A 12,875-nucleotide genomic window follows, 5' to 3' on the forward strand; every position below is an offset into this window, starting at 1 on the left:
CTAGAGTCTACGATCCAACCAACACTTAGGATGATCGAAAAGGCAGGTAAAAGAAAGGAGGCCAAGGCCTTTAAAAAGCCACTTTGCCTCTCATCCTAAGTGGCCCCTTCAGTCAGTTAAGAGGATCAGACCAAATGGTTTCTGTGGCCTGAGAGGAGAATAGAATATTTTTGATTTTTAGGGAGGAGTTATACCATCTGGAGAACAAGAGCAAGTGTGCCCATGAAGCTTCCCTGGTTTAACTCCAGTTTTGTTGCCATGAGACGTGTCATATCAATATTCTTCTGCTCCTGATACCCCAGTGCCTTCAGCCTGTGCCAGGCTGCCTCAGGCTCAGCCTGGCTCTTCACACAGGGCCTGGAGGGCCTGCAGAGGGTAGAGAGCAGAACTGCGGAGCAGCGGTCTGTTTTGTTCCTTTGATCTTGGCAAAAATAGTGAACGCATTTGCTGGAGCCAGCTGGCTCGTCAGGGGCGGAACAGCGCAGCCGGCAGCCTCCGCAGCCTTCCGTGTCCACGGCAACCACGGGTCCCAGGAAAACCAAAAAGCACATAGGCGTTTTGTAGGAACATCAGCTACCTCTGCACAGAATGCTTAAGAAAGAAAAAATATATATGGAGAGAGGGAAAACATGGAAGAGTATTTTCTAGTGGATGTTAGTTCTTTTCCGGAAACACCAGTACTGTAAGATCGTTTACCAAGGAACAGTTTAAGCTGTAATAGGACATCTGATTCCCATTTTCATTGCAAATGGCCTAATATGTTTGGTATATTTAGCACCAATTTTGGAATTGTTCTAAGTTGCAGATTATACAGATACTGGGGTGACGTGTATGAATCAATCTGTGGGTTATAAAGCTCTAGGCCCCAGCAGTATGTGATGTACTCTGTACCTGCATCATGATGAGGACAGCTGTCTTTTTCAATTCTCTTATTCTGTGTGTGTAGAAATTTCTAGTGAATTAAAAAAAAAAAGTGAGGATTCTAAAAGAATAAGGGTTACTGTTATTCAGGGGCAAATTATACCTGGATTATACAGAATTTTTGCCCTTTGCTTCTGCTCCCATCCTCAGAATATTTCCATGGTTATATATTACAGAGTAGCAGGCAGTGGAAAAAAAGAGTGGTGACCTAAATAGTTCCTCTATGCTTAAAAAAAAAAAAAAAAGAAAAAGACAGTTTAATAATGGCAGTAACGAAAATTTGAGAAGAAAAACACACCCATAGTGCTACCTTCCTAACACAATAATTGATTTTTTTTTAATTTCTTCATATCCTTGGTTTCAGAAACCCACTCAAGCCAGCTTAAATTAACAAATAAGAATGAGGAATGACTTTATTGGAAAGATAGGGATATCTCATAGAATCTAAGAATAGGAGTTATTGGGAAGATAGGGGTATCTCATAAAATCTAAGAACAGGAAGTTTCTCCTGAGAAACTGGCTTTAGGAATGAATCAGAAAATGCCTGGAACCCAGCCAGGGAGCGCCCCTCTCCCCTTCTCTCCTGCTCTGAAGCAGCCCATCTCCACTCCTCTCCTGGGTCTGGTGCCTGCGTGTGGCCCCTCTTTGCACAGGCAGGCTTTCCCTCATTTGTTCACACAGGGCCCACTCTCTGTTGCTCCCAAATGCCACCCCTAGTCCCAAAGGCCACATCCATCTCCTCCCAGCAAGGCATCCGCTGATTCAGCCTAAGATTCCAGTTTCCCAGGAGAGAGAATTTGATTGCCCAGTGTGGTCACTCCTGGGTCAATGTCCAACTCCAGAGTGCAGATGTGACCGAAGGGGCCCAGTCCAGGGTGGAAGGCAGTTCTCAGGGAAGGGGTGTGGGCTTGGGAGGTACCCACAGGTGTATGGTGCTTGCCAAAGTGGCTTTTAAAAACATTCCTGCAGTCAGAAAGTACTTCACTGAGCTGTTTTAATAGTTTTTGGTCTGTTTTAGAAAGTATGATCTTTGAAACAATAGTGTAAAGTGAATTGTCATGAAATTATGTGTATTCTAAGAATGTTTCCATTGAGCCTTTTAATCCTGTTCCCACATCCTTTGTTATCTGCAGTCACTCTTAAGAATTCTAAAAGTCACTTTGCAGATATATCTAGTTCATTGGGAAAATATTGATTACTCATTTTCTTATAATGCTAAATAGCCAAAGCTGATTTAACTCTCTTTTTCTTTTCTCACTTTGTGTATGTTCAGCTAGTAAGTCAGGAAAATGGGCCCATTTCAGAGAAAACGCTTTCAAATTTACTTGCTCCTTACAGCAAAGGCAAATCCCCCACATCACCATGTTATAACTCAGAAAATTGGAAATGATTCAGGTTTCAGTTACGAAATGAGAGAACCTTGTTTTTAATTAGTCACTTAGAAACAGACCTGTAACTCCTGAAGTTTAGCCAAGCTAGATTTCAGATCTAAGTGCTACCCACTTAAACATTAAAGAACATGGTATAAATCACAGAGTTCTTAGTTTGGCATTCATTTTTCCAGGAAGGACATTTCAAGACTACTAGATATAAAAGAGTTATGGAAGAAAGAGGGGGCGAGGACATGCTAGTATGTATGTGTGTGTGTATATATATACATATATATATGTATACATACACTAAATTATTTGCAGATAAAATGTTAGGATATCTGACATTTGCTTCGAAGTAATCCGGGGTGAGAGAATGAGTGGAGATTCCTGAAACAGGGCCAGCCATGTGGTAATAACCATTGAGGCTGGACATTGGCTCTCGAGGGGTTTTGTTATACCATTACTTCCGTATGTGTTTGAGATTTTCCATCGTTTAAAAAAATGCTGAAAAAAATACTCAAAAGTATATCTTTGGCGTCATTTAAATTTTCAAGCCATAAAGGATCATTGATGTGGTAGGAAGAGAATTAAGAAATCTAATCTTTTTCAACATTAATTGAAATGAATCCAAGATTAAAGTCCAAGATATTACATCAGACCGAAAGACTATTTTTGCTCAACATTTTGTTTTGGGTTAAGTCTTGGATTTCTTCACAAATTTCAATAAAAAGGGAAGGGGAGAATGGAATGAGCATTTACAGTTTGTTTCATATGTCCTTGTCTTCCTGTTTCTAAATGTTAAGTGGCAAATCTGGAATTTATATCTTAGTAAACATGAACTCTCACAGGGTCTTTGCTTCTGGTGTTATAATTCTTGCCAATGCAGTTTGCTTTTACTAGATTTCTGTGCTAGGAAGCAACAGGGGAAAAGAGCATAAGTTAGATTTTGTCTGGCTTTGGAAAAATAGCCAGTACAGCAGAGTAAAGTAGCAACTCGATTCTTCTCTTTTTGAAGGATGTTCAAGGTGAGGTTTTATGAGGTTCATATGTTTAAAAATCATAGCTTTGGAGTTTCTACCCTGCCATGTAATTGTCTTTACATACATCCTGGATCATTCAGCATATATTTACTCAAATTATGAGACTTTGATTAAAATGAATGAAAATATCAAATGGTTGCAATCATGTTCATTTTATCACTAAAAGATAAATGCAGAGGTTAATTGTCTCCTGCTTTATTCTATCATAACAGGAAAATTACTGCAAGTTAATTCAGGTGCCAAAGAACAACTCTTCTTTGAAGCTCCAAGAGGCAAACGGCATATAATAAGACCTTCCGAGGTAACAATCTCACACAAAGCTCTTAAAAAATAGTTCATGATTTACTATGTGCATTTAAGTAAAACTTATCATTACTATTCACTAAAATGAGTTATAGTTGCGTGTCTTTCAGGCTTGACCATTTCTTAAATCTGACTGCTTACCCTGGTTTCCTACTTTCTGAGGAGGTATGGATTCACTGTGCCGCTGACATAGCCATCTCTAATTGGTGTTCTCCTTAATTTTTCTCAGCCAGAAGACAATGACTGAGCTAACAGTTTGAATGCTACATGTTACTTTTCCTGTTCCACATGTTCTGTCATTTTGTGCAAAGCTTTTTAGGAACTTAAAATTCTGAAACATGCTTTCTCAGTGGTTACTGTTTGCAATAGTAAACAATATCTTTTGCAACAATAAGAGAAATTATTTTTCAAAACAAAACTATCCACAACCTGACCATCCTAATGTAGCGAGCTGTTGCCTTTTCCCGTATTTTCCTCATGCTTCTATCCACATACATCATTTTTTCATTGCTGAAATCAAATCCTAGACAAAATTTTTGAATCCATGAACTAACACCCTCCTGAAATCTCTTCCTAAAGGCTTGGCTGCTTTGGTCTTTCAGTCTGCACGTGCTTCCGCGTAGTAAACCCTGCTGGCCGAAAAGGTCATTGCCTGATGGAACACTAAGGACGTCCTTTTAGTCCCAGGAGACATTCTAACTCATTTATTCACTATGTAACCTTTGATGAAAGAAAAGGAAATATTGCTTCTTTAGAGGAAAAAGAGTCAAGGGTATGCCACCGAGGGACAGGCATCTTCCTCTCTCTAGCTTCAGTTAGCTAGCAATATAAGCTATGCCAGTATTCTAGTGTACTTCTGGACTTCTGTTCATTCATAATATTTTAATTGTTTCTAAAGGAAATATATGTGCAGTACATGACACACCCAAGTGGTTACAGACGATGGCATTGTATTAATGGAAATTGTTAATGGATCGATTAATCGCACTCCCAAACTCCAGTTTATTTACCTTTGATCAGTCTTTAACTTTTCTATATGGGGAAACTTTAAAAGCCTTGAGTCAGGGATATTTTGAAGTATGCCCTTCCTTCACTGAATATCTGTGCACTGTTCCAGGCACTTCGTACACCTGTATCCCAATCCTCGGAGAGTGGTTTACCTACTATGAGTCAGGCTGGTGTGTGATAGTTGTCAACCTCATTTTACAGACAGGGACGTTAAGGCTCTAAGAAAGTAAAAGGACCACCGGGGCTTTGGTCCCAGACCAGAGGAGTCTGTGTGTCACTCCACAGCCTAGACCATGCAGCGTCATTTTACATCACTTTACCTGTATTTTCCCTTCCAGGTCTAGTCCCCCAAATAAGTTTACTAAAATAAGATTCAGTAGAACCACATGGTGGAGGACGGATGAGGTCAACTTGGGACAGATGAACAATTTTAGATTAAAAAATACCTCCAGAGGTAGCTCATCCTTTTACTTAGCAATATTGTCAGGCCCCTCAATTAAGTATGCAGGATTTTGAAATTTTTCTTTGCAAAAAGATTTTTTTTTAAAGAAATAGTCTTGGTGAAACTAACACAAAGCTTACCCAGCAAATTTTTAACTCTGACAGCTATTAAAATGTCCATTTATATACATCTAATGCAGCATGGTGCAGTTAAGGCAGCTCTATCCTAGGAGCCCAACTCCTTAGAGCTTGACTTCCCCTCTGCTTGCTAAGCAGGCTGGAGTTTAAATGACTCACTTCTTGTTGGGCTCCAGTTACCTCCTCTGCAAAGCAGTGATGATAATCACATACCTGCCTGGGGCAAGGTGCTATGGGAGACACCCTTGGAGGGCTCTCCTTCTGTCTAAATTCCGGGGTGTTTAACAAGTCTATTTACCCGTTTTGGGTTTTGTTGGTTACAGGGATCATTCTTTTTTAAATTTATTTTATTGAAGTATAATTGATTCACAGTGTTATATTAGATCTGCTATACAGCAAAGTGACTCATATTATGTAGCTCAATGTTACACATATATATACACATTCTTTAATGCTCCATTTTAAATGCAGTTTCTAAAAAAAAATAAATCACTTTCTGTAGCTTCTGACAAGTTAGACATATGCCTCCCCCAGATAGCATGGTGTTCAGATCTGGCCAAGGGTGTTCTGTTGGGGTGACTATAGGGTGAGCAAGACCAGCTCACCCCCATTCCTCCCTGTAGAATGAGTCCAGGAAAGGTGCCACCCAAGGAGGGTGTCAGAAATGAAATCTCGTATCTATAAGGGAGTCAGTGACCAGAAGCCCATTTCTGGAACCAGAGTGGGGGGTTCCCTGCTTCTCTTCCTGTGAAGGTCAGTTGAGGATGTCATAAGGAGTTGGGGAGACTCCACTTGCAGCTCGGAAGACTGAGGTAGTTATGGGGGAACCACCTCACGTCACCGAGGTCTGCGGCCTTGCTTGAGCACCCAAACTCACTGGGTGAACCGCCATTTTTTGGTTCCAATTCTGCATGTGTCCAGAAGAAACACAGAATATTAAATGAGAAATTTGAGTGACTAAAATATGTATCGCACCTCCTCACAGTGTGACTCAAATCCTAGCTGCATCTTGTCATTTCCCTCCCAGGCAGTGGTGCCAAGCAGGAAACAACAGAAATGGAAGGTGAGGTACATTAACAACGTGCCAAGCAGCTTCCAGATCCACAGAGAGCAATCTGGCCTTTCATTTTAGCTACAGTTCTCTAATGAGTTTTTATAGCTTTTTAAACAGTGCTGTAAAGTGCTTGTGCATAGAAACTGTACTGTTAAGGTACACTAGTAGGTCTTCAATGAAAGTAAATAAAATCATATTCCCCTGGGAAAGTCTAATCCACAGTGGTGGCGGTACTGTTATTGTTTTCCTTTTAAAAAAAGGAAAGAAAAACCTTGATTTTTTTCAGAATTAAACATATTTGAATTGTGAATCTTCCTGTCTGTGAACTTCAGATAAAACAGTTTTAAAGGATAAAACGTATATTCATGCAACAGAGTATGAACATCTCTTCCAGTTTTTAAGATGGTCTCTCTAGAGCATAAAGAATATTAAGCTAGCTGCAGAATCTTATTGTTCTTTCCTCCAAGGAAGCAGTCCTTTTAAAAGTTCCGTCCTGTGCCTTTTTAAAATACTTTGCTAAACCATCAGCCCCATTGATCAGTCTAGCTCAGTGGTTCTCAATTTGCCCTCTCTCCCAGGGATATTTGACAATGTTTGGGGACAACCTGGGGAGGTGGTGCTACTGGTATCAAGTGGGTCGAGGACAGGGATGCTGCTAAACAGGCAGGACAGCCCCTGAACACACATAATTATCTAGCCTGGAATGTCGATAGAGCTGATGGTGAGAAACCCTGATTTAGCTTATGGCATTTTGATGTTTGTTCAGTTGCTAAGTCATGTCTGATTCTTTGTGATCCCATGGACTCCAGCACGCCAGGCTTCCCTGTCCTTCACTATCTCCCAGAGTTTGCTCAAACTCATGTCCTTTGAGTCAGTGATGCCACCCAATCATTTCATCCTCTGTCACCCTCTTCTCCTTTTGCCATCAGTCTTTCCCAGCATCAGGGTCTTTTCTAATGAGTCAGTTCTTTGCATCAGGTGGTCAATGTATTGGAGCTTCAGCATCAGTCCTTCAAATGAATATTCAGGACTGATTTCCTTTAGGATTGACTGGTTTGATATCCTTACTGTCCAAGGGACTCTCAAGAGTCTTCTCTAACACCACAGTTCAAAAGCATCAATTCTTCAGCACTCAGCCTTTGTTATGGTCCAACTCTCACCTCCATACGTGACTACTGGAAAAACTGTATCTTTGACTATATGAACCTTGTCAGCAAAGTGATGTCTTTGCTTTTTAATGCTCTATGTAGGTTTGTCATAGCTTTCCTTTCAAGGTGCAAGGGTATTTTAATTTCATGGCTCTTTTAATTTCACAATTTCGTGTCTTTTAATTTCATGACTCTTTGCGACCCCATGGGCTGTAGCCTGCTAGGCTCCTTTGTCCATGGATTTCTCTAGGTAAGAATACTGTAGTGGGTAGCCATTCCTTTCTGCAGGAGATCTTCCCAGCCCAGGGATCAACCCTGGGTCTCCCACATTGCAGGCAGATTCTTTACTGTCTGAGCCACCAGGGAAGCCCCAGCTTATGGCATATACAATGATTAATATTTAGGTGAGAATTAAAAACCTTTGTTATTGTCAGGTGTCCACAATTCAAACGTGTTCATTTTATCTAGGGGAGCATATATGGAGGTTTGACTGCAGTGTTGGTTTATCGAGACAATATATATGCCACTTTAAAAATGCAGCTGAGAATTTTAGGCACTGCAGCGTACAAAATACCCGGTGTTAGCAAAGTCATCATTTAGAACTATTCAACCTCGGTTTGTTTCTTTTAAATAAAACAAAAAGATCTCTGGGTTGTACAAAATATATTAATTTTCCTTCTTTTCAAGATTGAGAAGATAGAATGGGACACGTGGACCTGTGTGCTGGGGCCCACCTGTGAGGGCATCTGGCCAGTGCATAGCGACGTGACTGATGTAAATGCTGCCAGCCTCACCAAAGACTGTTCCCTCTTAGCCACAGGAGATGACTTTGGTTTCATTAAACTTTTCTCATATCCTGTCAAGGTAATATTGCATGTTTACTATACTTATTTGCTTAGTTTCAAATAATAACCCCAAATCTATCTATTGTATTTAAGTGGATTTTTAAATATCAAAGGAATAAGTAATCAATATTGTTATCTACAGTTATTTACATTTGCAGTTGTACAGTTATCTACATCATGGTTATTTATGCCCATAGAAACCTTGGTGATCTTGTGTTTACTAGTTTGAGTCAGAGTCTCATGGTGTAGAATTCTTCCCTGAAAGTCTGTCAGTGGACATCAAATCCAACATCTCACTAACTGCAAAGTAAGAATTTTCTTTACAATTTGGCCTGGCACTTTTACTAGCCTACTTTTAGAAATGAAGAATTTACTACTGCCCAAGGTAGCGCAGTTCATTTTTAAATCACTCTATTGTTAAAATGCTTTGTGCTAGATAGAGCTGATTTTTGTTTTCCTTTAGCCAAAGTTCTACCTTCTGAATTGTTGTTGAATAAGTCCAGTCTTCTGATAGCCTTCATGTGTGGGAAGATCATATTTGACCCCCTGAAGTTGCATTTTCTCCAGTCTAAACATCCAGTTCCTTCAGTAACAAACTGTCTAGCTGGCTCCTCCTCTGTTTTATCAATTCCATTAAATTTTTTGTTGTTTCATCTTTTAGTTTTATTGAGATGTAACTGACATGCAGCACTGTATAAGTTTAAGGTGTACTTGATGATTTGACTTAGATACCTTATGAAATGATTATCACCATAAGTTTAACGAGCATCTGTCATCTAAACAGCGACAAAGCAACAGAAAAAGAAATGTTTTTCCTTGTGATGAGAACTCTTGGGATTTATTCTATTAACAACTTTCATTATAATATACAGCAGAATTAGCATAATGTTGCATCCCTGATATTTATTTATCTTCTAACTGGAAGTTTGTACCTTTTTACTGCCTTTATCTAGTCCCCCCACACCCCTCACTTCTGATAATTATAAATTGGTCTCTTTTTCCAAGAGTTTATTTATTTGTTTGTTTTGAAGTATAGTCGACTTAAAACGCTGTGTTAGTTCAGATATTATGTTATTATTGACTATATTCCCCAACTCTGCTCATTTCATCCTCATGACTCATTTATTTTGTAACTCTCAATCTCCCTTATCCATTTCAATTCCATTTCAAAGTAACTCCTCTAGGACCAAATTCAGGTCCATCCAGGTTGCTGCAAATGGCATTATTTCATTCTTTGCAATGGCTGAGTAAGATGCCATTGTATATATGAGCCATATCTTCTTTATCCATCATCTGTTGACGGACATTTAAGTTGTTTCCATGTCTTTCCTATTGTAAATAGTGCTGCAGTGAACACTGGGGTGCACGCGTCCTTTCAAACCATATTTTTCTTTCGATATATGCCAAGGAGTGGGGTTGCGGAATCATATAGTAGCTCTATTTTTAGTTCCTTAAGGAACCTCCATATTATTCTCCATAGTGGCTGTACACCTAAAACTAACACAACATTATTATCAACTGAACTCCAATATAAAATAAAAATTAAAAAAAAACAAAGTGCTTCAGCTGCAGTCTGATCAGCTCAGGGTTCATTTCAGTAGGACTCTTATCTTCTTGTTTTGACTTTATTTTTGTATTTAATCAAAGAAAGATGGCATCAGCTCTTTTGGCTGCCATACCACACAATTGAATCATAGATATTATTCCCCAAAATGGTAAGGTTGTCCCCCCTCTTGGAGTTACACAACTGATCTTCTAAAATCTGAGTACACGCTTTGTATTTGTACCAAATAAGATTTATTTTATTTATTTTCCCACATAAACATATCTTGTTTATGTTTCAACCTATCAACATCTTTGAAATGCCTTTCCAAAGTATTTATTTACTTTCCCTTTCAGCATCACATCATTCTCTGATTTTAGGAGTGTGAGTTCCAAATCATAGAAGGAAAAAAAAAAAGACTAGAACAACCAAATAGCACCACCAAGAGCCCCCTTTCAATTTGACATTCTGTTACTTAATACATACATATTAGTAACAGGCATTTAAATCTGTCTGACCCTGCCATCATGGAGCTCATATTTCTATCTCTAGTCTGATAAGATATCATTAAAACTTAGCAAATATCTTGCTGAAAGCCAGATTATGTCTCTGGTATTTTTAATCTCTCCTAAACAAACCAACCAATAAAAGATATGCAATTAGTTCACTGTGAAACCCTGTTGTTGCCTAGTCATCATTACTTTTCCAAGTGCTTATCAACTTTCTGTGTAATAATTCACCCTAGAATTTTCCAGGGATTGCATCAACTCATGAGTCAGTATGTGCCAGAGTCTATGAGTTTTCCCTTTTGGATCTGGAAACTTTTTTTTTGGATGCCAGTTCTCCTGGCTTCCAAACTCTCAACCATTACTGACTTTATTTCTGTAATTACATTTGAAGGTGTCTGCACTCAAGGACATGGGCTCTCTTTGGACCTCTCTGGTTTGAGGAGCATCCCCTTTAACAGAGGCGATCATTAAATCTGCTCCCTGTTCATATTAAGCCATCTGAAGTAGGCAGTGTTCCTAACTATTCTCTTTTTCTTCTAGCCCTAAACATATCTTTAAAATCCTTTCCAGGTGTCTTGGCTTTTTATTTTTGCTTTCCTGAAACTGTACTAACGTTGTCTGTAGAATATTTTTGTGTTCATCCCTGGTTATCTGCTCCTGCTTCTGTTACTTGTACATTTAAAACCTGAATACATCAACTCCCTCTTCAGCCCCTTTGGACTCTTTAGATGCCTTCTTCTTGCCTTATTCATTTGTTAATGTCTCCTCAGAATATCATTTTGGGGAGCCTTTTCTAATATACACTTCTGATTGTGCCCCATGCTCCTTTCATTGTCCACCGAGAAGCTCCTTGGTAGCCTTCTCCCAGTGATTCACCACGTTACTATCACCTACCAGCCCTCTCTATTTGATAAGAGTTCAGTTCTACATTGCAGTTTTCCTTGCTACTTCTACATTTTTTGAAATGAGGCTGCCAGTAGGACAAGTCAAGTTAGTGCTACCCTGGTTTTAGTGGACTGAGGTCTGGGCAGGTGTTTAGATACCTGAAATCCTCATGATACTATTGCATCATGCTCCGGAGCCAGATTTATTGTTTGTCTTGGGAGCTCATCACCCACATCCCTCGTGTGACCAGGAAGACTGTCTCCCGCAGTAATTTTGAGGTGTGTTCCTCCAACTCCTGGAGTTCCGGAAGGCTCCTTAGGGACAACCCCAGGAAACAAGGCGGGGGGGGGGGCAACTGGAGGGGTGCTGAGGTGCCCCTCCTTCTCCAGAGACACTCTATGTTTTTGCCTTTTATACATTGAGCTTCTATGTAAGATTTTCCCCAAGATTTTGTTGTGAAAATTTTCAAGCATATAGGAAAGCTGAAAGAATGATAGGGTGAACTCCTAGAAACCCACCACTTAGATTTTGTAATTCAAAGTAAATTGTTGACATCAGGATACTTACCCCAATTGTTTCAATTTGCATATCATTAACTAGAGTTCATTTTTTAAGTTTTTTTTTTAAGTAAATTTTATGTATAGTTGAGATGCACCAATTTTAAGGTTCCTTTTGAAAAACTTTGACAAACACATACACCTGAATTATCCAAGTCGGTCAGTCAGTCAATTCATTCGCTCAGCTGAGTCCGATTCTTTGTGACCCCATGGACTGCAGTACACCAGGCCTTCCTGTCCATCACCAACTCCCAGAGTTTACTCAAACTCATGTCCATTGAGTCAGTGATGCCATCCAACCATCTCATCCTGTTGTCCCTTTCTCCTCCCGCCTTCAGTATTTCCTAGCATCAGGGTCTTTTTCAAATGAGTCAGTTCTTCGCATCAGGTGGCCAAAGTATTGGAGTTTCAGCTTCAGCATCAGTCCTTCCAATGAATATTCAGGACTGATTTCCTTTAGGATGGACTGGTTGGATCTCCTTGCAGTCCAAGGGACTCTCAAGAGTCTTCTCCAACACCACAGTTCAAAAGCATCAATTCTTCAGCTCTCAGCTTTCTTTATAGTCCAACTCTCACATCCATACATGACTACTGGAAAAACCATAGTTTGCCTAGATGGACCTTTGTTGGCAAAGTAATGTCTCTGCTTATCAATATGCTGTCTAGGTTGGCCATAACTTTTCTTCCAAGGAGCAAGCATCTTTTAATCCAAACTTCTATCAAAATATAGAACAGTATCATCATCCCAGGAAGTGCCCCCATGCTAACTTCTAGGCACTCTCCACCCACCCCCCACCCTCAGATGAAAAAACTATTCCAATGTTGTTTTTGTTTTTGTTACCATAGATTAGCTTTCCCTGTTTCAGAACTTCATATAAATGGAATGATCAATTAGGAACCATTTTATTTCTGGCTTCTTTCACTCAGATATTATTTCTGAGATTTCTTCATGTTGTGTGTAACAATGTTGTTGTTCAGTCACTACGTCATGTCTGACTCTAAATAAGGCTAAGTCATGTCTGACTCTCAATAATCCTATCCTTTCCTTTTTATAGCTGAGTAGAATTCCATTGTGTGGATATAGCAGTTTGTTTATCCACCCAGCCATCA

The 12,875-nt window shown here is 39.6% G+C and overlaps 1 protein-coding gene across 2 annotated transcripts in view; it reads left to right on the forward strand.

Moving 5' to 3' along the window:
- The window catches only part of EML6 (EMAP like 6), a 277,140-nt gene that overhangs the window by 220,977 nt on the left and 43,288 nt on the right, over positions 1–12,875 (forward strand). For both annotated transcript variants that reach the window (XM_043468569.1, XM_043468567.1), the window contains exons 25-26: positions 3,547–3,635; positions 8,114–8,290. In XM_043468569.1, the coding sequence (XP_043324504.1) occupies positions 3,547–3,635; positions 8,114–8,290 (266 nt within the window). The remainder of the gene's footprint in view (positions 1–3,546; positions 3,636–8,113; positions 8,291–12,875) is intronic.

This window comes from Cervus canadensis, chromosome 5 (genome assembly GCF_019320065.1).
Source record: "Cervus canadensis isolate Bull #8, Minnesota chromosome 5, ASM1932006v1, whole genome shotgun sequence".
Taxonomy (NCBI): domain Eukaryota; kingdom Metazoa; phylum Chordata; class Mammalia; order Artiodactyla; family Cervidae; genus Cervus; species Cervus canadensis.